Source organism: Poecilia mexicana, unplaced genomic scaffold, assembly GCF_051168715.1.
Source record: "Poecilia mexicana isolate PSO_F unplaced genomic scaffold, ASM5116871v1 scaffold_2, whole genome shotgun sequence".
Lineage (NCBI taxonomy): Eukaryota > Metazoa > Chordata > Actinopteri > Cyprinodontiformes > Poeciliidae > Poecilia > Poecilia mexicana.
Window position 1 is genome coordinate 23,730,137 of NW_028263371.1, and position 26,033 is coordinate 23,756,169.

The 26,033-nt window shown below is 40.5% G+C and overlaps 2 protein-coding genes across 5 annotated transcripts; both read right to left on the bottom strand.

The window, feature by feature from the left end:
- Nucleotides 1–152: 152 nt before the first annotated feature.
- Nucleotides 153–4,815, bottom strand: LOC106912473 (uncharacterized). Of its 2 annotated transcripts, XM_088012856.1 has the most exons (5): nucleotides 4,321–4,815; nucleotides 3,644–3,710; nucleotides 2,682–3,072; nucleotides 2,269–2,437; nucleotides 153–2,140 (listed from the first exon to the last, which is right to left on the bottom strand). In XM_088012856.1, exons 3-5 carry the CDS (start codon nucleotides 2,877–2,879, stop codon nucleotides 1,740–1,742), a joined length of 768 nt encoding a protein of 255 aa, XP_087868982.1. In that variant the 5' UTR covers nucleotides 2,880–3,072; nucleotides 3,644–3,710; nucleotides 4,321–4,815; the 3' UTR covers nucleotides 153–1,739. The 2 variants fall into 2 exon arrangements, with proteins under 2 accessions (XP_087868982.1, XP_087868985.1); XM_088012859.1 differs by lacking the exon at nucleotides 3,644–3,710.
- Nucleotides 4,816–12,263: 7,448 nt separating this feature from the next.
- LOC106912001 (NLR family CARD domain-containing protein 3-like) lies at nucleotides 12,264–25,597 on the bottom strand. Of its 3 annotated transcripts, none has more exons than XM_088012923.1 (11): nucleotides 25,464–25,597; nucleotides 22,049–22,154; nucleotides 21,880–21,972; nucleotides 21,540–21,650; nucleotides 20,670–20,733; nucleotides 20,336–20,564; nucleotides 17,466–19,200; nucleotides 15,516–15,695; nucleotides 14,377–14,550; nucleotides 13,702–13,854; nucleotides 12,264–13,188 (listed from the first exon to the last, which is right to left on the bottom strand). In XM_088012923.1, exons 2-11 carry the CDS (start codon nucleotides 22,078–22,080, stop codon nucleotides 13,173–13,175), a joined length of 2,787 nt encoding a protein of 928 aa, XP_087869049.1. In that variant the 5' UTR covers nucleotides 22,081–22,154; nucleotides 25,464–25,597; the 3' UTR covers nucleotides 12,264–13,172. The 3 variants fall into 3 exon arrangements, with proteins under 3 accessions (XP_087869049.1, XP_087869052.1, XP_087869046.1); XM_088012926.1 differs by lacking the exon at nucleotides 25,464–25,597 and adding an exon at nucleotides 22,870–23,124; XM_088012920.1 differs by lacking the exon at nucleotides 25,464–25,597 and adding an exon at nucleotides 22,866–23,123.
- Between the last annotated feature and the right edge of the window lie 436 nt (nucleotides 25,598–26,033).

Sequence of the window (26,033 nt, forward strand, 5' to 3'; positions counted from 1 at the left end):
TTTGAAGTTCCATCTCTATGCTTCTGTTTCTCTGCAAATGTTGACTTTTTTGTGTGAATTTGTTTTGCTCTGACTTTTTGTCCTTATAAAAAATAAAGACAAATAGAAAGAAAGAAAATGAGTCTGGAGAGTAAGTAAATATGACCACAAAGTTTATAAGTAAACAAATGTGTTTATTTTTGCAGACCACAGTCCCTCTCATCACCCCTCCCCTCGTCTCCACATGTGGCCATGTGTCTCTGTGCATCATGGCATGTTTGACTGGGGATGCAATAGTAACACTTTTAGTCTTACCACATTTGTCATGTCAACTACATTCCCAGCAACCTTAATGACAAGAAAAGGAAAAAACAATTATAAAAACAAAATAAGAAATAAAGTCAAAGCGTGTAGAGTGAAAAACTGAACTAGTGTGGTGACTTTCATATTTTATAATCCTTCTAAACTTTACTTTTCTTTACATGGATTTACACATTTTCTCAAATTAGGTCAGAGGTTGAAATTATTTCATTAGTAGTTAAATATTAATATTTAACTATTTTAGAGAAAACACAGAAAAGGAAAAACTAATACTTAAAGTGTAACTAAACCCAAAACAAGTTTTTGTTGCTTATAAAATGTTTATAATTGTTTTCTGGTTCTGTGAGAATTTTGACATTTTAGTGCTCGACTCCTTAAGTCGGTAGTTGGTTTTTCTAAGAGTTACAGTGAAAGTCATTAACATTAAAATATGAAATAATAACCACGTCAATCATTCTGCTATATGACCATCTCATTCAGCCCCACACGGTGCAGTGGGGTCGTGGGGAGAGGAGCTGGAACAGCAAGCGTTGTAGAGCGTGTTGACAGTAGCATTATTCTGCTTTACAAATGTGTGATTTATTTGTAATATTGACAAAATTGGCTCTGCTCTGATTACTGCCACAGGTATTCTGCAGGACAGACAACTGTTAGACTGACTGCAGGTCTTTCTAGAATCGAGGGAGAATCAAAGCAATCTAAGCTGCTTGCTCAGGACAGAGCAATGTTGACTTCAGAGTCTCCACAACACAAAAAAAGAGTTGCTCCATTTATCACTAGCTGTTTTGACAAAAGGTCAGTAGAGGAGTCTGAAAAAAATCAATGAAGATGGCAACAAAGTGGATAAGCTTTGTCGCCATCTTTGTTCATCTCCATCTCCAGCCGTGTCTTTTCCTTCTCCCCACTTGTGTAAAATTTGCAAAGGCTTGTGTTATGATTCCAGGACAGTTAGTTAAACTTCCTGTTTAACTAAAACCTTTGTGAACCTTTGGACTGTGTTCTTGTCCAAAGGTTCACAAACAAGGTCAAGACAAGCATCATTATTATTTCAGAATTTGAGGTTAGTATAACAGAAATGTACATTAAATGCACAGTGGCACAGTTGATAGAAGTGTTGCCTTGCAGCAAGAAGGTTCTGGGTTCGATTCCTGGCCCAGGGTCTTTCTGCATGGTGGGTTCTCTCCGGGTTCTCTGGTTTCCTCCCACAGTCCAAAAACACGACTGTCAGGTTAGTTAGTTTCTCTAAATTGTCCCTAGGTGTGAGTGTGTGTGTGCATGGTTGTGTGTCTCTGTGTTGACTGGTGACCTGTCCAGGGTGACCCCACAGAAAGGCACCAGCAGCATTTTACTGCTTGACTCCTTAAGTTGGTAGTTGGGTTTTTCTAATAGTTACCCCCGGTGTAAGAAAGTCGATGGATGTAAAAGAAATAGTCACAGGACTAAGAAAAACAAAACTTGCGCTTTCTCTTCTTATTTTCAAATAGGCCACCCCGACTAAACAAGGTGGGATTAGCAGCAGGTGATTCATATGACTGTTGACATGGCTGGTCTATGGGAGAGACGGATGGCAGAGTGGGAGGAGAGGCAGCCGGAGAGGAGCTTCGGACTCTTTTCTTCTTCTGGAAAACCGGCGAGGACGGAACAACAGGAGGAGAAACAGGAACCCGATCAAGCATGATCACAGTCTCTTCCTGGTTCTGTGGTGTGATCTTTGGCTTCTCCTCAGCTGTGGTCTCTTTTGGTTCGTCGATGAGGTCCTCAGCTTTTTCACCAGTAAACTGCTCTTTGGGTGAAAAAACCTGTCCTGTGGAGGTGTGGGGCTGCACTGGTACAGACGTGCCTAGGAAAGACAATTTTACAGAAAACAGACATAAATATCTATACACACACATCTTGCTCGCTCTCTGTGGACTTGATATAACACACTACAGAAGTACACACACTCTCACACACACATACATGCATTACCTAATGAGAGGAGAAACTCATAAGCCCTCTGCATCTTCTCAAGAAAATTCTTGGTAGTAGCAGTGGTCTCCAAATGAGTAATTACGTCTGCAACCCACTTACTTGAAGACTTTTCTTCCCTCGCAAAAAGTAAAATGGGCTTGAAGCCTAAAGCGTGAAGTTTGCGGACCTGCAATTGATAAGAACATGAAACAAATTACTTAAACACGCCGTCCTATTAGAGCAGTTGTTTTTCATCTTTAGCAACATATTGGTAAAATATTTTATATTTTCAAAGTCATGTCTGCTTTGTGGCGTTAACATCTCAACATCTTCATATGAAAAAGTCAGAAGAAATTTTAATTTAACAAGAGGAGTACAGGTTACATTTTGCTCATTAACAGAACTTTTTCAGTCCAACAATTTCTACTTACTGCAATTTGCGCAGAATCCATTATTCTGGAAACGTTTCTGTTTTTTATAACAGTTTCCCTCCACTGATCGTCGAATGTCTGAACCTTCTCTTTTATTTTTTTGGTGGAAAGACTCTGGTGGCAGACGAAACAAATTTTTCTGTTTGCCTGATTGGGCGTTTGACAATGTGTGCATGGCCTAAATTTGGGGCGTGTCATACTTAAAAAACGATGGCAAAGTGCAAACAACAACAAAGACTTCTGATGGACAGACAAACAAACAGTACTGTTGACAAATTAAGTGAAGAATAGACAAATTAAGGACAAAGATGACGAACAGACAGATGTGGCTCTTAAAAGAGCCTTTTGTGGGAGCAGAAATCTATGCGAGATGATGAGATCAAAGAAGAACCTGTTGACATAAAAAAACAAAAGAAATGTTCAGATTTCGGAAATTCATTATTTCTCTTCATAAGTTGCAACAGCAATAAACAAAATAGACAGATGTAGAGAACTTTGCCTGTAATGATCCAAGTTCGTTTTTATCTCAAGTAAATGACCCAGCTGCAACTGTAACGCTAATTAAGGCCAGGCGCCTGACTAGGCCAAGTATAATAATAGGCAGCCAGAAAAGGTTCGGCTGTGGAGCCGTGTGTGAATAAAGCACCATCAGACAGAAAGTAAATTGGAGTTATTGTATTCAAGCTTATGTTTTTGATATATTTAAGAAGATATTAAATAATAATAAAATAATATTTATAATAACTGTGATTTTCTATTAATATAACCAAAATACACAACAAGAAAAAAACAACAGCAACAAAAAACAATAAATCCTGATGACACCCAAGAGTTTTTTTTCTATTTTGAGTCCATTCGTGAATCCAGGGTGATTAATGGTCCATCAATCAATAATCCTTAGTCCATGATCCAATGCAAATATGTCCAGAATGAGAAAGTAGTGTGGTTCATTTAAGTCCTACCGCAAAGCTGCGGTGATCCTGTAGCTCGCCATCCTGGGTTGACACAGGGGGTGGGAAAAAACCTGACCTGAACAAGGTCATAAATAAATAAAAACAAATTAGCGTTCACATTTAAAAAGGGTTAAACTGTTATCTAAAATAACTAAACATTCAATAATTACAAAAAAGAAGCTATATTTCATAAAGTATTTCTCAGGAATCTTTCAAATGAATTTCAAATTAAAGATCGCGATCAAGTTTACAGATCAAATTAAAGTTACAGATCAAATTAAAGTTACAGATCAAATTAAAGTGCACTTTTAAGTTGTATCCAAGTTTAATTGACAGTAGAGTCAATTAAACTTAATCGACTTCCGTATTGTTTCAAATAATTGTATTTTTTTTCTTTTTGTTTTGTTGCGCAGCTCCAAAGAAATTAAACAAACCCAGATTTCTAGGCCGTCAACAAAATCAATGAAAAATAACTAAAACTATCCTAAAAGGACAACTTTACAAAAATCAAAGGGCCCATTTAATATTTTGACGATATATCATCTTTTCGGCTACAAAATTAACAAAAAGAGAATGACCTTTTAAGCAATAAGACCATTTTTCAATCATTAATACATAAATTGAGTGGGCGTGTCGCCACCGGATTTCTATTAAAAAAAACAAAGTACGTAAAACAAACGACTCACCGTCGAGCGGTAGACAGAAAACACTCAATGTAATCCTTCGGCTGTGTTAATAAGCCTCGATCCAGCCGTATTCTTCCATAAGTTTGGAAGACGCCAAGACAAGCAGCTAGCCACAGCGACAGCAGCAACAGCAGGAGACCCGAGTTCACCTGTGACCCGGAACTTAAAGTGTGCGGTCACTTTGACCCGCCAAAATAAAATAGGGGTTGATTATTTTGTCCAGGTTACACAATCAGTGTATTCAGACAGGGGCTCATAGACAAAACTTTAAGGATCATCACAGCCTAGGGGCATTAGTGTTCATAGCGATCCTCAAATTTTACAACAAGCATGACTATAAACAATTCTGTGACTCTATCATGGCTAATTAAATGTATTAAGTGCAGGTTCAGTTGAACCTGCTGGGCTCCAAGAGGCTAATGTAGCTAGCTTCCCGCCTATTTCTTCCGGCAAAAAAAAAAAAAAAAAGAAAGAAAATGTTACAAACGTATCTAAGTGTCTTCAATCAAAAGTAATTTATCAATGTATAAAAATAAATACAAGACAATTATTTGTTTCTTGTCTTGAAATGTTAAATGTACATTAAATTATGGAATTATGTAAATATATCCTTTAAGTAAACACAGTGGCGCAACTGCACATTATTCAGGTGGATGCGAAAACATGAATCCCCCCGAGGTAAGGAACTTCAGGGTGAAGGACCGACGCTCAACCCCCCCGAGGCGACGCTAATGGAAAACTCGCTACATGTACCTCGTTATGCGCGAGAGGTGAAGGAGCGTGAGGCGCGCTGAACTGTATGGGAAAACATAATCGGCGCGTCGCCCCCCCCAGACGGGGTTTTGGCGCCCCCTCTGGTGCTGCGCCCCTATGCGTTGCATACGCTGCATACCCACTTTTTGGGCCAAAACACTGTAAAAGTGTGTCTGTTCATCAATGTCATTATAAAAATGATCAGAATCGTTTCTATCAAATAAAAACATTGTGCTCTTGATTCAGAAATGCCCCAAAACAATTAAATAATCACATCAAAAGTTAGAAACTCTGTCTTTAGTCATGTCTTTGATTGCCAAATATATTAATGTGTGTGAGAAAATGTGTCAATGACAGGAATTAACTTAAAATACTTTGTAGAACGGCACTTTCTGAAGTTCGGTCCATTTACTTGTATTAGCTTCAAGAAGTGGTGGGTAATCTGAACTGCTGTTGGCCCGTAAGCACAGACAACGGTCAGAACCCGTCCCCCCACCAGTAGACGGACGGAGGCTACCCTCTCGTTCACCGGGGTAAACCCCACCGAGATGTTCTGCTGGGGGACTTCAACGCTCACGTGGGCAATGAGACCTGGAGGGGTGTGGTTGGGAGGAACGGCCCTGATCTGAACTCGAGTGTTTTTCTGTTGTTGGACTTCTGTGCTCGTCAGGGACTGTCCATCACGAACACCGTGTTCTGGCATAAGGGTGTCCATATGTGCACTTGGCACCAGGACACCTAGGAAGCAGTTCGATGATCGATTTTGTCATCGTTTCATCGGTTTTGTGGCCGTATGTCTTGGACAGAGATAGTTAGCTCTCCACTGACCACTACCTGGTGGTGAGTTGGCTCCGGTGGTGGGGGAGGAAGCCGGTCAGACCTGGCAGGCCCAAACGTATCGTGAGGGTCTGCTGGGAACGTCTGGCAGAGGAGCTTCAACTCCCATCTCTGGCAGAACTTCGAACACGTTCCGGGGGAGGTGGAGGACATGGAGTCTGAGTGGACCATGTTCCGGGCCTCCTTTGGAGAGGCGGCTTTTCGGAGCCGCTGAAGCCGGAGAAGAAACGACGACTTCAGTGTTTCTGGTTAGAGTTGCAGCTGGACGTCTGTCTCCTCCAAACCTGAATGTCATAAACAGATCTATGAGTATAATAATTATTCATCTTTAATTCTGGTTTCATTCAAACTGTTCTGTTACTCTGAAGTAACTGGTTCTGGTTCTGATTGTGACCCAACATGTTCTGATGATGGGTTCAGTAAGCAGCCTTCCTCATCCTCTCATTTCCAGGTCTTGATGAATGGATGAAGATTTTTAATCAGCTGTTTAGAGACATGATTCTGTCTGACAGATCGGACCGGAACCGTTTTAATGCGGTTCCACTAAAACCCACTTGGTTCTGATCCAAGATCAAATATTGTCACTGGACCAGAAGCAGCAGCTGGTCAATCAGAACATCAACATTCACCAGAATCATCTGACCTGAAGTTTCATTAAACTCTGACTGAAGCAGAATCTGAGCTGTTTTAAAACATCCATCATGTGACCCCAAGGCCTCTGATTGGTCGCCCCTAGTGATGTCATCAGAGGCTGGTTGTTGCTCTGCAAGAGACAAAGTGTCTAAAGAGATTCTCCAGAAAGATCCGGCTGCTGATGGAAAGAATCGGATCAACTGGGAATAAAGTTGGATTTTCAGGTTTTATCCAGCAGCTGAACCAGAATCTGCAGTTTCATCCTGGAAACCAGTTTTTAATGGTTCACATCAGCTCTTCCTCTAAAACCAGATGCGAGTCTCTGAGTTCAGCGTTTTCTGACATCATGCAGCAGAACCAGCAAAGATATTGGAACCAGTTCAGCTCAGCAACTGGAAACTGCAGCTTTAAGAGAATTTGTAGAAATCTGCTGTCAGAGTTAGTTGGTTCTGATCAACAGGAAACCAGAACCCGACCAGAACCACAGCTCCATGAAGCCAGCAGCTTGGTTCTGAAGGAGAACCGGGCCGAGTTCTGGTTCCTCCACAGAGAGAAAAACAAGAAGAAGTGAAAACTCACCTGATCCAGACTCTGCTCTGCATGGAGTCTGAACCGGTTCTGATCCAAACCTGACTCTCCTGAGGCTCCGCCCCCTTCCAGGTGACATTCAACACCTTTACTTCCATGTTTCCCTCTCTTGGTCTCCATGGTGACCTGAGCTGTGAAACTCTGAGGTCACATTTGAATTTTTCAGGTCTTTTCTCGGTTTTCAGCTCATTTCCAGCCAACATTTTATTGCAGGAAATCGTTTCAGGAAGGAACCAGAAGATTCAGGAATCTGGGAGCTGTGACCGGAACACTGAGGCCCCAGAGCGCCCCCTGCAGGATCTGCTGCACCATTAGCCAGACAGAAATGAGTTTTATACAAGTTATTATTCTAATTCCATAGATGATTTGATTAATCGAGTTTTGATCGAAAAAAAATGCTTCTCATCTGTTTTTTTAAAAACATCTTGTTACGACTGGCTCAAGGTCATAACAAAACGGGAGACCATGCAGGGGTTAAAGTGCATTTAAATTAATATTTATTAACAAAAACAACAATGGATTGTGGATATCAGCATCAGTGGTGTAATGCAAATGCTTGGATGTTTTGTATGAGTGCATATGGGAGTGTTGAAGTGCAAAAAACAAAGACAAACTCAAATGTGCAAAAAGGAGGGGAGCTGAGGCCTGGCAACAAACACCACGAATGTCAGTCGGCAAAGTGGATGCTGAAGGCGACTGACATTCGTGGTGTTTGTTGCCAGGCCTCAGCTCCCCTCCTTTTTGCACATTTGAGTTTGTCTTTGTTTTTTGCACTTCAACACTCCCATATGCACTCATACAAAACATCCAAGCATTTGCATTACACCACTGATGCTGATATCCACAATCCATTGTTGTTTTTGTTAATAAATATTAATTTAAATGCACTTTAACCCCTGCATGGTCTCCCGTTTTGTTATGACCTTGAGCCAGTCGTAACAATTGGGGGCTCGTCAAACGGTTCTGTCGGTTATGTTCGGTTCGGTAAGTTTGGCTTTTGTTCTTGCCGTGTTAATTGAATTACGTTCTTGTTTGTGAGCGCTTGTTTTGCATTGGTCAACTGCTTGTTAGCGTTCGGCTCTGGGACGCTAATTTCCATGCGTTTAATTGGTGACGGGGGAATCCCGTGACGTAATTATCCATATTTGGACTTGTGCGCTCTTGGGGGATATGCAGGTTGTTTGGATGAAGTGCGGTGCATTTTTGTTGTATTGGAGAGGGATGCTTGTTCCATGGATTAGTTTAGCGATAGGTAAGTGTCAAGTTTTTAATCTAGACTTGTGATGTGTTGAGTAGGTGTCCCCTTGTAGGTTTTTAGCGGCGTTTCCCAACAGGGGTTTCACCGCGTTCTCTATTAGTGTGGAGGTACGGCGGGTAGAGCTTCCTTCTTCCCCTTTCCCTTCATCGGCTCGGGAGCATTCCGTGGTTTCGAGGAGGTGACGGGCTTCTGGTCGCCTTTCTCGTACCACTGGTTTTCAAATGCATAAGAACCCATCGCCACGCCTCACGAAGACTAGGGTTGAGTTTGTAAGCTTCTTCGCTAGGCAGATAGCGGGGACACGCTGCGGGTGGTCGCTTTTGGAGTTTTTTAAAAGACGAACTTATAAAACTGAAAGTCTTTAATGTCTCTCTTTCAGATGCTGATGTGACAGATGAAACTTCCCTTGGTTCAGATTCTTTAACTGGTGCTCCAAGGTTGGAAGATGAATTGTCAAGCTCAACAGTTTCTCAAGCTTCTCAATTAAAGTTTCAGTCTAAGAAAACTGAGATGGAAATGCAGTTGGAGTTAGAAAAATTACGGCTAGCACATGAGCTTGAGGAGAGAAAACTAGCTTTACAGGAAAAGCGGCTAGCTCATGAGCAAGAAGAAAAGAGGTTAGCACATGAGTTGGAGGTGAAGAAACTGTCTTTGGAAGCTGAGCGTCTGAAGTTGAGGTCTGAGGGCAGGTTAAGTGGTGGATCTGTTAATCTGTCTCAAGGTGGTAATGGGTTTTCTGGACATAACTTGGTTAACATGTTGAAGCTGTTACCTAAGTTTAATGAACAAGATCCTGATGTGTTTTTCTCTTTGTTTGAGGACATGGCAGAGGACAATGACTGGAGTGATCTAGATTGCTCCATGCTGCGGCAAAGTGGATGCTGAAGGCGACCCAGAAGACGGAGACAGCCAGGTTCAAGTACTCTGCGCTCCCAATCAATGAACCAGAGACACCTGCAAAGGGGAGGAGCACAAAGACAGACAAAAGCAACACCTGCAACCCAGCCTACAAGGCCCAGGGCCGTAACACTTTTTTTTTTTTTTTTTTTTTTTTTTTAGTAAAAAATAATTTTTTAGTCTCAATAATGTAAAAATAAACTGCTGGATTAATTAGTAGCTTAAAGCTGAAATCAACTTGAGATGTTTCTGCTTTTACTAATTTAAGCTTTGAAACTAAATGTGAAAACTTACAAAGAAGCAAAATGGCCTGGAGATTTAAAAAAAACTTTATTTGGTGATTAAACACTCAGGAACCCACATTACAGAAGAATAAATGTAAAATCAAACATGAACCAATCAGCACATTATCCCAGTGATTCTCTGAAGTCTGAATAAATCAGTGAATCTCAGTAAAGAGCCTGATGTGACACATCGAGTCCTAAAGTTCTCTAGAAAACTGAAAACATGAAACATGGAGGTAAAAATGGAGAAACCAAAACAAAGAGAATCAATGATGATGCAAAACTTCATTATTTAAATTTTATAATAAATATAAAAACATTAAAAAAAACTTTTTTTAATCAGATAAATGCTGGATGTTACTGAAAACTGCTCTAAGTGTTCCTGTGGGACATCCAGTTCTAAACTGGTTCAACTGGTTTCTGTGATGGAAGCTGAAGTTTCTCTGCAGTTTCCAGTAAAGCATCTTTTTATCTGTGGAGCTTTGAGGAACATTTTCCTGTCAACAGAAGAAGAAGCAGCAGAGAAAAGAGGTTTGAAGTGTCTTTATGATTCAAAGCTGAACTGAAAATGATTCCCATGTTTCCATCTCAGACCATTTCTGGTTCCAGGATGAAAATGAATCAGAGAAAAAAGATCAACTTTCCAGTTGAATCCAGTTCAGATCAAAACTCCATGAAGCCTCTAAATGGAGCCCAGTTTGAATCGGATCTTTATTGATCCGATAAAGAGACAAACAATATGAGACACTAAATGACAGACATGAGAAAATAAACAGGAGGAAAATCTTGGAGGTCAGAGGTCATCATCATGATCCAGTCAGAGTCTCTTTAGACTCAAACTGCTGCAGCTTCAACCTCTGAGGATCAGCAGGACACAGAGACCGTTCTCTACTTTACAGAGACACCAGGTGCTGCAGCATCGGCCGCTCTGCTCCTCCTCTGGGCCCAATCAAACGGGTCCAACTCATCCTGGACGCCATCAGAAGCAGCATTTTAACTGGCTGTGCAGCGACTTCATGACAGGAGACGATTCAGGGTTCAACTCTTCTGGAAGGAAAAACTACTGAGTCCTTCCAGCTGCAGAGACAACGGAGGATAAAACTGAGACCAAATGTGGTCCAGAGCAGCAGAACCTCAGCATGGTTCACTGAAGGAAAAGGAAAAAGAGCATCTGAAAAATTACTAGAGGGAAAAAGGATTTGATGAAAAAGCTTCTCATGCTCTGAGTCACTGATCAAAACATCAATTCATATTTATAAATTACATGATGATGATAGTAATTTTTATTTCACAAACATTTCACCTCCCAGACAAATTTGTCACCCCTGTTTGTCCCTGAACCTTTGAATAATAACCATTTTGAGGCTTTTCTTAAAATACGTCATGCTTGGACTTTGCTTCAACTCTGAGTTTGTTCCAAATCTTCACACCAATTAATGAGACTCACATTATTTTCATCGTTGTTCCAACAGGTGAAGTTCTGAAGTTGAGGCTTTCTCTATAGTCATATCCACCCACTCTATCCGTAACAATTTTGGAAAATTTTCTGGTAATAGTTTGTTTCTAGCTTTGTACATCTTTAGTTCCAGTACTGGGCCCTGGGGAACACCACAACCATTACCAAAGCATGAGGAATGGAAATCAACCATTTGCACAAATTGTTGCCTGTTGCTGAGAAAACTTTCCATCCATTGCAAAACTCCTCCTCTTAAACCACAGCGCTCGAGTTTCTTGATGAGTATTTCATGATAAATTGTATAAATGCTTTTTTAAGTCAATAAATACCCTAACAGCAGGTTTCTTTGTATCTAGTGAACAGGTAGCTCCTTCTGTTATTGAAGAACTTCCATTGCTGTGGGTCTTTGTGACCTAAATCCAAACCGACTCTCAGTGAGTTGTTGGTGTTTATGAACAAATCTATCCAATCTGGCCACAAATATTATTTCCAAATTTGTAACTTTAAATATAAAAGTTTGGAGGAAATGTTGGTATTATAAAGAGCAAATGAAATTAATTAATATAAATAACTTATTGTCAGAATAATAAAATGAGGTAAATGTATTTATAAATCAGTTTCTCTCTAAATAAAACGTATAAATTGTAACAGAAACTGCAGGTCTGGTGAATTTTAGTCTAAAACTAGTTTGTTCTTCGTTCAGTGAAGTTCCTCTCAGCGAGTCGAGGAGCCAGAAAATTTACTGAATTCAGATTAAAAATACTTCAAAATAAAAGTACTCAGGAAAAGTACAGCGTAGTAAAAATACTCCTAAAGGCTCATTTTAACAAAAGATTACTGGAGTAAAAGTAACTGAGTAAATCTAACTGCTCAGAAACAGACTGCAGATCCATCTGGACCAGAACCAGAACTTTGACTCTAAAAAAGACCAAGAATCCTGATGCATGCTGGGAGTTTTCCTGTCTGTCAGAACCAGAACCTTCCAGAAACTCAACAATCATCTGGGCATCTGCTTTGGTTCCAGAGGTCAGAGGTCAAACTGTGACTGGTTCTGCTGGGTGGAACCAGAACCAGAAGCTCCTGCTGGAGAATATACCGGTCTGAATGTATTGAATGAATAAAATATACAAATTTCACTCTTTGAATGGAAACAATGACTTCAATGAACTTTTTGTGATGTTCAAATTTTTTGACCTGTAGTTTTGTAAACAATTTGCTGAACAGAAAACACAAAGAATGTTATTAAAAACTTTATTGCTCATTAAACAGATAGCAACCCACATTACATTAGAATAAATATAAAATCAAACATGAACCAATCAGCACATTATCCCAGTGATTCTCTGAGGTCTGAATAAATCAGTGAATCTCAGTAAAGAGCCTGATGTGACACATCGAGTCCTAAAGTTCTCTAGAAAACTCAAAACATGAAACATGGAGTTAAAAAAGTAAAAACCAAAACAGCCTGAGGAATATTAACGCTGAGGATCAATGAATATGATGCAAAACTTCATTATTTAAAGATTTTTAGAATGACTATAACAAAAGGACATTATATACAGAATATTAAAATAATGTCCAGATAAATGCTGGATGTTCCTGAAAACTGCTCTAAGATCAGAGTTCCTGTAGGACATCCAGTTCTAAACTGGTTCAACTGGTTTCTGTGATGGAAGCCGAAGTTTCTCTGCAGTTTCCAGTAAAGCATCTATTTATCTGTGGAGCTTTGAGGAACATTTTCCTGCCAACAGAAGAAGAAGCAGCAGAGAAAAGAGGTTTGAAGTGTCTTTCATGATTCAAAGCTGAACTGAAAATGATTTCCATGTTTCCATCTCAGACCATTTCTGGTTCCAGGATGAAAATGAATCAGAGAGAAAAAAGATCAACTTTCCAGTTGAATCCAGTTCAGATCAAAACTCCATGAAGCCTCTAAATGGAGCCCAGTTTGAATCGGATCTTTATTGATCCAAAGAGACAAACAATATGAGACACTAAATGACAGACATGAGAAAATAAACGGGAGGAAAATCTTGGAGGTCAGAGGTCATCATCATGATCCAGTCAGAGTCTCTTTAGACTCAAACTGCTGCAGCTTCAACCTCTGAGGATCAGCAGGACACAGAGACCGTTCTCTACTTTACAGAGATCACCAGTTCCTCCACCTGCAGAGAGAAGAAGGACGGAGAGATCAGATCAGTGTTTCCAGCCTCTCCAGCAGCAGTCAGTGACGCAGCACATCCAGTAGATGGTTTCCAGGCTGCAGTCAGACTGATCTCAGAGCTGTGACCAAGATGAACCTGATCAGTTGTTTCCTGTTGAACTGAGAGAACAAGCAGATCTGAGATCAGATCTGCTGCTGCCACAGTTTGATGAATGAGGACCACTGTCTCTAGACATGTTGGACGGCTGGACGCTGGAGTCCAGCTGGACGTCCTGGAGACATGGACACAGCAACAACACTCAACTTCACACCAACACAAACACAGGAACACAGCAAGCTGCTGCTCCTCTGATTGGCTGATTGCTGTCTCTGTGTCCAATCAGGAAGCCTGAACCATTCTCCTCCCACTGAGAAGCTGCAGCTTTACTGGGAACACTGGAGCTTTGCTTTGATGCTAACTGGGTTTAGTTCAATATGCTGACAGCAGCTGGACTCATTACAAACATTTACTTACTCTAGAGTCTCTACAAGATCCTTCAGCTCCTGAACATCTGAATCCTCCAGGTTGTTTCCTACCAGGTTCAGTTTAGTCAGATGGAGGCTGTTGGACTTCAGAGCTGAGGCCAGAAAATCACAGTTGATCTTTGACAACCTGCAGAAATTCAACCTGAATAAAGAATAAAAGATGAGCTGAAGCCAACAGGATGCAGGTGAACCAGTCCAACAGAACCAGTTAAGATTCTCATGAATATTAAAGCCAACAAGCTGCTGCTTCAATAAAGACCTGCTGACTTCAGAACCAGAACCACAACCTGGTACTGGGTCATGTTGTGTTGGAGGATTTTAGTCAGTAAAATCATTCCAGGTTCTGATCAAAGTGTTGAAGCATCAATCATTGATTATTGATTTGTTCCTGTCAGATTCCAGGAATTCACTTTTCTAGACTGGATTGAATGACCTTTGACCTGCTTGACATGAGGGGGATTTCTACACACTGGGGGTCCGAATGCTGTCCTGTTCTGACCTCAGGTCAGCAGGTCCAACTCAGTTACACAGAGGGACTAAATTAAACTCTGGATCCAGGAACAAACTCAGAAAATATTTATTAGAACAGAAGATATGAACTTTGATTAATGATCAATTATAGATAATTATTCACTGAAATATCAATAATTATATAATTATAAACCTCAAATAGTTCAGTCTGCAGCCTTCAGTCTGTAGAAAACCACAGAGCTCCTTTAGTCCAGAACCTTCCAGGTTGGATCCGCTCAGGACCAGTTCTGTCAGATGGGTCGGTTTGGACTTCAGAGCTGAGAACAGAGACGTCCAGCTGGTCTCTGACAAAATGCAGCCCAACAATCTGAATAAAGAATAAAAGATGAGCTGAAGCCAACAGGATGCAGTTAAAACTGAAATATGAACAAATCAATAATAAAAATGTAGAAAATTAATTTCCCTGAATGTAAAAGAAACATGATGAACTGATTCTAACATCTGATCCAGTCAAACTGGTTTAAAGAGTTCAAACCAGCAGAACCAGAACATTTTATCAACAAAGAAACTCAAAGTTTTCTATGAGCAGCAGCCTGGATGAGGTGAGCTATTTCTGCTGGTTCCTGATCATCAACTGGAGACCCGACTTGGTAACCGGATCAGAACCACTCAGTTTATTCATGAATGGCCTTGGGTTCTTCTTAAAGCTGCTGAAAGCCAATGGAGGCCATTATTTCCTAAGGAGACGTGACCTGATGAAGCTTCATCACAGAGACGAGGCTCCAACCGACTGACAGCTGTCAGACTGAAGAGGACGGTTCCTCTCTGACACGGCCCAACAGAACCACAGCTTCAGGACAAAGTGAGGAACCTGCTGCTGCTGCAAACCTCACTGTCATTCAGTTAATCTAGATTTGCTTTTCTACAATCAGTCACTTCTTAGATGTTTCATTAATGATGATTTGAACTGGTCAGTGTTTTTGGCTCGACTGGAGGAAAACATTTCATTCTGGATGTAAAGATGAGAATCAGAAATAAAACAATCTGAATCTTTACCAACCAAACTGAAACATCTCCATCATTAAATAACTTCATTTGAATTATTTTACTCATTTTGTTCATCAGTAAAAAACATTTTAAAAACTGAAAAACAAAGTTCAATAATCTCAAAGTCTGAAATAAAAAAATAATTCATTTATAAGGTAAAATGTTTTAGAGATTTTATTCTGACATTTAAAAAAGTTGTTTTAAAATATTACAATTAAATTGTTAATTAAACTAAGGATTAAAGTAAAAATTTATAATTTCATTGTATAAATAGAGAAAACAAACCTCAGATTCTTCACTTTACTGATTGAACTCTCCAGGATCTCAAGCAGATTCTTCATATCAGCGTCTCGACCTCCATTTATGAAGATCTCACTTATTTCCAGTTCAGTCAGATCTGGGTTGGACTTCAGAGCTGAAGCCACAACTTCACATTCCGCGTTTAGCATCAAACAGCCACCAAGTCTGTGATGAGAGAAGAAATAAATTCAGTTCTAATGAAATCAATCTAGATCATAAACAGACTAAAATATGATAACAGTGATGTCATCATGATGTCATCATCTGATCAACATCTGATCTTCAGTTTACTGAGTTTGACCCGACAGAGAGTCTGTGCAGTTCCTGACTAAAGTTCAGGTTCTGTTTCTGGTTCTGGTCCAGGCTTCATGTCCTCAGACCTTCAGCTCAGTCAGATGTTGAAGATCTTCTATCATCTGTGAAGGAAAGTTCAGTTTCTCTGCAGCATCAGAGCCTCAAAGGAGCTGCAGCAGCTGATGAAGAGGCTGACTGAGCTGAATGAAGGAAACTACTGGAGATGATGGAGAGGAGGAGGAACTGCTCACAGCTCTGACAAGTCACACTGACTTGGACTAGACCATTTGGCTCCTTGAGATCTTCCACCAAGCAGGAAGTGAGTTATAAATGAAGTGAGCAGAGCAGGAAGTCCAGCCTGCTGTGGACCTCTGGCATCTCTGGGTTTGTTTAGCCCATCTCTGCTGCTGCAGCATCTAGAATCCTCCTCATCATTAATAATAGTAGTATATTCTATAGAAACATGGCTCCCAGCAGCAGATTATTAAATGCTGCCACAGAGGAAACTGGGAGCAGACCAGACACATGATGCTCCCAGTTGTGTCTCCGTTCATCTGCTGGATTTGATGCTTTAACAAAGTAGAAAGTGGACAGTCGTCAACCTGCTTCAGCTAAAAGCTGCAGATTGTTCTGGTCGTCCTGCAGAGCAGCAGCAGAACCGGTCCTGCTGCTCCTTCAGGTCTGGACCATCCTCTGTTGGTCTGAGAGGAACTGGGACAAACTGGCTGGAGAGGGACATATGTCTCTGCAGTGGTCTGTCCATCGTCTCAGAGGAACAAAGGTTTGGATGTCAGAAGAAATTGTTGCTAAACTCCTAAAGAGCTGAAGAGCAAAACCCCTGGAGGAGACGGAGCGTTTGGGTCCAGCAGCATCTTCATGGTGAAGCAGTGAAAGTTCTCCAGAACTAAAGAGGCTGGGATGTCTAAAGAGCTGAAGCTCATGTCTCTGCAGGTCTTCATGGAGGACAGCTAACAGCTTCAACAAAGGCTGCAGATGAAGAGTTGATGAGGAAAATGGTTCCAGCTCTGGAAGCAGAGTTCTCAGAGCTTTGGGAGGATCTGACAGAAACTAGGACTTTTTCTGGAACCAGACAACAATCACCACATTTTGGTCTCCGTTACAAACTCAGAGGAAACTAGTGGAGGAGGAAGAGGAGAGGACGACGACGGGATGAAGAAGGTCAACACTGTTCACACAGTTTATAATTAATGCAATGGTTTATTTTAATGGTCCAAATTTCCATCAAACCTAAACAATTATTTTATAAAAACAGTCAAAGATCCTAAAAGGTGAATTATGGAGCAGCAGCTCAACGAGTGAAGAGAGTTTAAAGTTTAAAAAGTCTCTCTGGATGATTGGATCTTAGAGGAAATAGACATTTTCTAGAGTTCAGGGTTTTCTATTCATTTCTACCTGAAAAAAAGTTAAATATTTTTAAATGATCAAAATGTGTAAAAACCAGAAGCTGCAGCTGTCCTGGATGAACTGAATGTTTAGATGTTTGAATGGCTGAAATCATCCAGAGGATGAAGGAAGTAGTTAAAGGCCAAAAACATCCAGAATCAACTTGAAGAAAGAAGAAGAAACAGGAGGACAATAGTGCTGAATCAGCATTCACACAATGAAAACATCTGGACTCACCGAGCCTTTCTGCAGTTCCTCACAGCTGGAACCAGTCTCTGTCGTCCATCTGATGATGTCTTGTACTTCTCCAGGTCCAACTCATCCAGAACCTCTGACATCTGCAGCATGAAGGCCAGAGCTGAACAGTCAGACACTGAGAGCTCCTTCCCTGAATCCAGCAGCCGTTGGATCTCCTGAGTAAATGAGACGTCGTTCATCTCCATCAGACAGTAGAAGATGTTGATGCTTCTGTCAGCAGAGATTCTATCAGTGTTCATCTCCTTCAGGTTGGTGATGATTCTCTGGATGGTTTCTGGACGGTTCTCTGTCTGACCCAGCAGATCTTCTAAGAGTCTCTGGTTGGACTCCACAGTGAGACCATGAAGGAAGCGGACAAACAGGTCCAGGTGGCCATTTTTACTGCTGAGGGATTTCTCCATGACTTTCTTCATGAACTCATCTAGAGATGTTTCATTGTATTCTTCTCCCAGGAACGTCTTGATGACCTCTGACCTCCTGCTGGTGAAGCAGTGGAGCATGTAGACGGCAGCCAGAAACTCCTGGACGCTCAGATGAACAAAGGAGTAGACGGAGATGTTGCCCAGCCCAGTCTCCTTTTTAAACATCTGAGTGAAAACTCCTGAGAACAACGCAGCATCTTTGATGTTGATGCCACATTTATCAAGGTCTTTGTCATAGAAGACCAGGTTTCCCTTCAGCAGCTGATCTAAAGCCAGTCTTCCTAGAGACTCAATCAGCTTCTTGTTCTCTGGATCTTCAGGTTTTTCTCTGTACTTTTCCTCCTTGATTTTGTTCTGAAGCAACAAGAACTTGATGTACATCTCAGTCAGGGTCTTGGGCAGCTCTCCTTCCTCTCTGGTCTTCATCACATCCTCCAGAACTTTAGCAGTGATCCAGCAGAAGACGGGGATGTGACACATGATGTGGAGGGTTCGTGATACCTTGATGTGGGAGATGATCCTGCTGGCCTTCTCTCCATCATCTCTGAATCTCTTCCTGAAGTACTCCTCCTTCTGGGGGTCAGTGAACCCTCTGACCTCTATGACCCTGTCAATAGATTTATCTGGGATCTGATTGGCTGCTGCAGGTCGTGCGGTTATCCAGAGGAGAGCAGAAGGAAGCAGTTTCCCAGTGATGAGGTTTGTCAGCAGAACATCCAGTGAGCTGGACTTTGAAGGGTCAGTCAGGACTGGATTCTTCTTGAAGTCCAGAGGAAGTCGACTCTCATCCAGACCATCCAAGATGAACAGAACATGAAAGTTTTCAAAGTTGCTGATTCCTTTGGTTTTAGTGAAGCGCTCATGAATCAGTTCCACCAAACTGAACTTTTCTTCTTTCAACATATTCAGCTCTCTGAAAGTGAATGGAAATATAAACTGGATGTTCTGGTTGGTTCTGCCTTCAGCCCAGTCCAGAGTGAACTTCTGTGTTAACAGTGTTTTCCCAATGCCAGCCACTCCCATGGCCATCACTGTTCTGATTGGTTGATCTCTTCCAGGTTTAAAGATTTCTTCTCGTTTTATTGTTGTTCCTTGTTTCCTGGATGCTGTTTCAATCTGTCTGACCTCATGTTCCTGGTTGACCTCTCCACTTCCTCCCTCCAAGATGTAGAGCTCTGTGTAGATCTGGTTCAGAAACGTTTTCTGTCCGCGTATCGCAATGCCTTCATAGACAGTTTGGACCGTTTTCTTTAGAGACTCTTTAAGGTCACGTTGATATCGATCATCAAACTCTGAACACAGAGACAAAGACATAGGAGGAAACACTTCAGCAAATTAATATTCACAATACATCTATTATTTATTCATCAAGATGTCTAGAAAAGAGTTCATTCCAACTACAAACCATGAGGAGGATTTCATTCAGAAGAAACCAGAAACATGTAAAACATGAGAAAATAATTCATAGAGCTGCACTGTACAGCTGGTTGATCCTGCTGAACATTCAAAGGGTTTCTACAGTAGGAGCCTCCACCCCTCATATCAATCTGCAGGAAAACCTTTCCATAGTTTTTGACCTGCAGCTCAGCAGGATATTATCAGAGGATACGCACAAGACTTTCACTGCTCCTGATCCACAAAACACAGCACCAATCTAACCCACTGATGGGCCACATGAACGAGATGCGCCTGGACAGAAACCGCAGATAACTAGATATTTGTTTTTACTCTGAGAAACATCTCAACACAGTGAGTTTTGGTCCAGCTGCAGGTTTCCCTGTGTGTCAGACTGTGGTGATCTTTTCATTTTTGTTTTTCTATTTAAAGTTAATCACTATTGGATGAGTTCACTTCCACCCAATCAATCACTTTGTCATTTTAAAACTATTAAACTGACAAAAGCAGTGATGGTCCAGCAGCACCGATGGGTCGGTCCATGTGTTCAGCCCTAGATGGACGGTAGACAGTCGGAGAGTTCATGTCATGCAGATCAGCAGCAGTTTATCATTTACTGGCCTCAATGTTGGCGCTGCTGCATCACAGGGTGAATTTGGTAGCTGTCTGTGTGTTTCTGAAGGTTCTTCATCTGCAGCTGAATGGAACATTTTTATGTACTGGGTGCAGGAATTAAAACTAAAATGGGTTTTTATCTTGTGCATTGCTGCCATGTTGGTTTTTTACAGTATTTTACGGTAAATATAAAGTTCCCAAAGTTTATATTTCATGAGCAGCAACCAGTCACCACAGGTGATGTTTAAATAAAATAGCTGCTGAATCCAGAACGTCATTGAGGTCATGTGACTGTTTGATGAAGATTTTCTGTATTTGTTCGTTTCTCTTGTTTGATTTCAGTTGAATTCATTTTCTCATGTAATCATGTTTTAATTATTCAACATAACAGCAGAATTGTTGTAGAAATCCTCTTACTGCTCTGCAGACGGTCAGCCAGCTCCTCCTGCTTCATCTTCCTCAGGAAGTTCAGGGTGATCTTCATCACCGCCTCTCTGCTGCTCCTCCTCTGCTCTTCATCCTCACCCCTCATCACCTCCTCATCCTCACTCTGACCCTCTGAGCATTCTGGGTCATCTGGACTCAGAACCTTTTGGATCTTCTTCAGCTCGTTCTTCACGAATGTGACAATGTTTTCCTCCAGCAGCTGGAACAGAATGAGAAGATATCAGACTAGATCTGAACATCAGGTCCATGTTGGACAGACTGACAGTCCTCTGGTCTACAGACTGAACAGAACCGATGTACAGACCATAAATATGGAGTCCAGCTGGACAGACGGATCAGTGGGAACCTCTGAGCTCTGCAGATCCTCTCTGTGGAGGAACCAGGACAAATGAACCAGAATCTGTCTGTCCACACAGAGACAAACTGAGATGAAGCTTCTCTGCAGATTGGAGGCAGAATTAGCTTTGCATAGTTCTTTAGTTTTCTAAACCTTAAAACCGGCAGCACAGGTTCCATCGGTGTTTAACTAGGAACACTGAGATATTTTAGGATCTGTTTCCTGATGATTGGGACTGAAACGCTGAGAGAAAGACAGCAGCAAAAGTCTGTTTGGTTCAGGTTTAAATATCCAGAACAGAATAAAACATCCACCTTCTTTATGCAGAAACAATTAAATTAGCTCTGATTTTAGAATTCAGACCAAAATTATTCAAACCCTGGCAGATTTAATTTTCACTAAAATCAGTCAATTTAAAAGGAAACAATAATGTAATTCATATTTTTCTCCATAATCGGAGAATTACAGGAATCAACTGTTTTAATCTTGGAGCTCCACTAATGTTTATCCACAGATTCTCAACATTGTATCTGCATTTCTTTAGATAAATTCATAAAATGCTCCAACAGGTGGTTTCCACAGAGCTGAAATCTAAGATGGCAGCAGCTGATGCAGCTCTTAGATCATTACATGTTTTCTCCCTATTAATAAACTTTCACATCTTGTTCTGCAGCTGCAGAGTTTTCTAGGTTCCTCATGTCTCCCAAACGTTGCTAAAGACCCAGAAAGTCCCTGAAAACATTCAATCATGATGACTTTTTAAAATACAAACAGAAAATCAAATGTGACCAGAACTGGTATATTTTATGATCATGTCAGTAGAACATTGAACAGAACCTTTGGATCCTCCTCTTTGCTGCTGGAGGCTGGTCTGATTTAAACTCAATATAAAATTCCTTTGACCAGTTGCTCTTCCATGACACACAGCTGGGCTCAGCTGCACGACTCCTGTAAATTAATAAAAAGGTCATGTTAGAAATGGATTGGTGATAAAAAGCCTCCTGGTTGTTGGCAGCAGGACTGGATTGATTTCCAATAATCACATTAATATATTTGTATAGAATCGTCAAATTTAGAGGAAAATATTTCTTCAGGTGATAAAAGGCGACTTTGTAAAGGTAATATTTGTTGGGCTCACATGAACATTTAGAAAATAAAACACTTAGATCCAGCTCACCTCTTTGAGTTGTTACTGCTGAAGGAAACACGGCTGGGTCCAGGTCCAGGTTCTGGTTCTGGTCCAGGTTCTGGTTCTGGTTCTGATAGCTTCCTGTGAACGGAGACGGTTTGGTGATTCCACTGCTGAACTTTGACCTTTCCTGCTCAGGTAAAGGTCATGACCTCACCTCTGGTCCTGGTGTTCCCCACTAAGAGACATTTTAGAGGGAAGGACTGTGTCCTCTCTGTCCTCACACTGATCCTGCTGCCACTAGGTGGCGCTCCTCCACTCACCTAAAAACACAAACAGGTTTGAAATATTGACTTTAATTATTTTATATTCATGTTTTATTGAATTTATATTTATTTTCTAAATCAAGTTAGAATCAGATGATGAAATGATTAATGATTTGTTGAATTAATGAATAAAGTGGAAAATAATTGATCATTTTGTGTTTTGAGGAAACTTGATGAATCTGAGACTTTGAGAGAAAAATCTCAGGAGACACTCGTCCACATGACCTGTTAGTAAAACAGCTGGAGAATAAAATCATTAAGCTTATTGAGTCAGAACTCAAATAAAATCAAGTAAGAGTGGAAATACGTCATAGTAAAATTACTCAAGTAAAACCAAAGCATAGAAAAGTATTTCTGAAAATATATTTTTCAAAGTAGTTACTGAAGCGGAAGTAAACTAACTCTGACTGAAGTGAAGCTTTGAATAAGTGACATTTCTCTATGAAATGTTAAAATTCTCATCAATGTCTCATTGTTTCAACTCAACAGTATTTAGTAATTAATATAAATATCTATGGATCCTATGAACGTCTTCCAGCTCCAGGCCGCCGTGTTTTCTTCTATGGGCAGATTTTCATCTGTCCCTTCCAGTTTCGGCTGGGAGTTTGTTACTGGGAACTATGGAGCGGAAGTTTCTGCTGATTCTGAACGCAACGACCCTTAAAACGATCCAAACCATCACAACGAAACAAATGTGAAGTTTCTTACCCACAGATTGAGATTTATGCGGCAAATCCAAACTGCGTCAAAATGAGGAAAGTGAAAATAAAACTCAGAGACGTTCAGGGACCAAAGTAAAAGTCAGAAGAAGTCAGACTCAATTTAAAATAGATGGGAAATAAGGTCTATTTAAAGAAACGATCCTGTTTAACTGATTATATTTTCTCCCTCTAAATATTTAGTTTTTCTGTTCTATTAATGAAACATAAAGCAGAAATGAAATGGAAAGGTTTGACTAGACGTCTTTTGCTGAAGCCACGTGACTGATGTGATGACGTCACACCGTCGGCCTCAAGTATATCCTGGTAGTAAGAGTGATCACGTGCTTCACACGGGTTTAATTAAACATGTCATGACTAATGTTTTAATTCAGTTCAGGTCTAAATAACAGCAGTGGATGTTTTTAAATACTCTAGGGGGCGCTGTCTTACGTCACCATAATCACTTTTTATCAGGGGTGAAAGTAGTTTTAAATTCTTGGGGGAAATATTTTAAGTTTCTGTGCTGATGAATTTTTATACGAAGCGAGAAAAGCCTGATAGCTCTTGAATTGCTACAAAATGGAGCTGTGTTTCCCTCAGCCCACTGGCTGCAATGTTTCTATTTTATAGGCATGTTTATTCATTTTTTCATTTAATAACAACAACATAACACAGAGCAAAAGCTCAGCAGTGCAGTCCAGAGGAGACAAAAAGAAAAGACAAGATAGGGGGCATACATACTTCCATCATTATATAGACACATCCAAGTATTTATAAATGCTCCAGACAAAATGGCAGACATGTGACCTTCAGAATAGTCCAAGAAGGGCTTCCATATTTGCCCCAAAATGTCAGTCTGATAGCAGACAAGGCATGTTAGAATGTCGAGCGGGATATATTCCAAAATAAGTTTCTTCCACCCAGAAATAGTAGGAGACTTATTAGAAATCCACTGTCACAAAATATTCTTTCAAGCACAGAAAATTAGGACATTATACAACTTTCTCTTGTTTGGATTTTGGATATGTTTATTTGGTAGAGCAAGGAGAAAAGACACTGGATCGAGATCAATATTAGTTTTGACAATTTTCCTTAACTCAACCAGAATAGATTCCCAGTATATCTGGAAATCACCTCCTACAATCACATTTTCAACAGAGACCTGCAAGTTTTGTGAAGTTAATAGGGTGACCCGGTGGAAACATTCAATATGGCAAATTGTCCCCATTCATCATTGCTCTAACAAGTACGTATCTCCCATTTGCGTTTAATACATTCTCTGACTTTAAAGGGCACAGATGTTTTAATAAGAATTGAAACTCCTCTACTTTTGTTAGTGAAACAGGAGAAACAAACATGTTCAAAACACACTGTTGCTATTTTAAATGTCCGGAATCATTTAAATGTGTCTCCTGCAGCAGCGCTTTATCTACACCTTAAGGGCTAAAAGGACTTTTTTCTTCTAATTGGTGAATAATTTCATTTGATGTTCCATGTCGGTTCCATGGACACATGAGGGGGCAGGCGAAAATGTTAAGGGGGTCATTATGCATGTACATATTAGGGGTTGATAGACTTGATATATTTTAAGGTGGATTATAAAATGATAAAAGTCGAGTAGAAATTGACTCCTGCAGTGATGTCATAGAAACGTAAGCGAACTTCACATCAACTTACAGATTGTATTATATTCACAGCAAATACTGACATTTAAGTCTTTATGCAGGAATAAACGTATAAGAAACAGAAAATCATCCCAGACTTCTTCGTCAGCAGCGGATTAAAGTCTGAAAAGTTGCACAAAGTCAGGTGTGACGTTGTTCCCCTCGAACACCTGCTACTGATGACCGCATATGCTGGACAGCTGCACATAAAGGAGTCAAATTATCACATTGACCAGTGACACAACGGTGCTTTCGGTTTGTGCATCACAAACCAAACTTATTATGAACGGATCCTGTTTATTTACTGTTAAATTCAGCGCTGCCACCTGCTGCTCCTCCACCGCGATGCGCAGCAGGACGATCTGCTGACTCAGCAGCGGCTCTAAGCGGGATGAACCAACATGCAGCCTGAAGCAGAGATCGCCTCCATCAGATCCTCAGATTGAAGCTTTGACTTCGTTTCCAGATGTTGTCAAATAGTATTTTTATAAGAGCGTAAAGCTGCCAGGTTAGAAGCTTCAACAGCAAAGTGGCGCACATTCCTGCGGTGGTATTTTTCTTTAAAATAAGTTTTTCGCCACTATTTGCCTTTATGACAATAATTCAACAGAAAAGTTGCAGAGAGAAACGACAGGAGAGAGAAAGACGAGCGAACCAGAGGACGAGAGTCAGAATCCGAACTACGGCGGTGTTCAGATATGCGGAAGACAAACTGGTGGCTACATCTATGATCACAATATTTTATATTTAATCATCTTTATTAAACCATAGTGTTAGATCGTCATACAGCTGCTTATGTAATGACACTTTATTAGCTACTGTATGACTTCCTGATTTATCAGTTAACCAGGTCCAGTTCTGGTTCTGGTTCTGTCCAGCAGCTCAGAGAGAGAAAACCCAGTCAGGACTGGAAACCAGTAGAAAGTGGAGTTAAAACTCACCAGATCAGATCTTTGCTTCTCCTTCTGTTCACACAAACCGAGTCGGAGTGAACAGGAGAAATGGACCTGATTCTCCAGAACCTGAACCGGACCCACCTGAGGCTCCGCCCCCTCTGACAGCAGAGGTGTGTTCACCTGTTGAAATGACAGGAATCCTGTCTGATCATTGTTACCAGGAAATGAATGTTTAAAAACAATAAATTCACATTTTGGTACAAATGTTCTTTATGTTTTAAATATATTTAGTATTTTTAATCAATATTTTATTAAATTAATGGAGATTTTCAGTTTTATCTATAAAGAACTTTAACAACCAACAAATTTCTGCTCAGAAACACAAGAGCAATAAAACTAATAATAGTTTCTGCTTCTAATCTGAGCCAACAGAACCAAGAACCTTGAAATGTTGAAGTTTCTCCACATGTTGATACAACCATCTGATATGTTAATGTTATCAAATACAGATTTTATAAATTTATTTAATCTTGTTTAATGTTGATCTGAAGGAAACTTTGATTCTCACCTGAACCTCTTTCATCCTGAACAAAATGTTCTTTAAGCTTTGGCCTC

Coding starts and splice junctions, on each gene's coding strand:
- LOC106912001 (XM_088012923.1), bottom strand. CDS start 22,080: ATGTCTCTTAGTGGGGAACACCAGGACCAGAG. Junction 20,734..21,539: donor GCAAAGAGGAGGATCCAAAG/GTTCTGTTCAAT, acceptor GTTCCTCCACAG/AGAGGATCTGCAGAGCTCAG. Junction 20,565..20,669: donor AGCTGGACTCCATATTTATG/GTCTGTACATCG, acceptor ATTCTGTTCCAG/CTGCTGGAGGAAAACATTGT.
- LOC106912473 (XM_088012859.1), bottom strand. CDS start 2,879: ATGACACGCCCCAAATTTAGGCCATGCACACATTGTCAAACGCCCAAT. Junction 2,438..2,681: donor TGGATTCTGCGCAAATTGCA/GTAAGTAGAAAT, acceptor TATCAATTGCAG/GTCCGCAAACTTCACGCTTT. Junction 2,141..2,268: donor TGAGTTTCTCCTCTCATTAG/GTAATGCATGTA, acceptor TGTCTTTCCTAG/GCACGTCTGTACCAGTGCAG.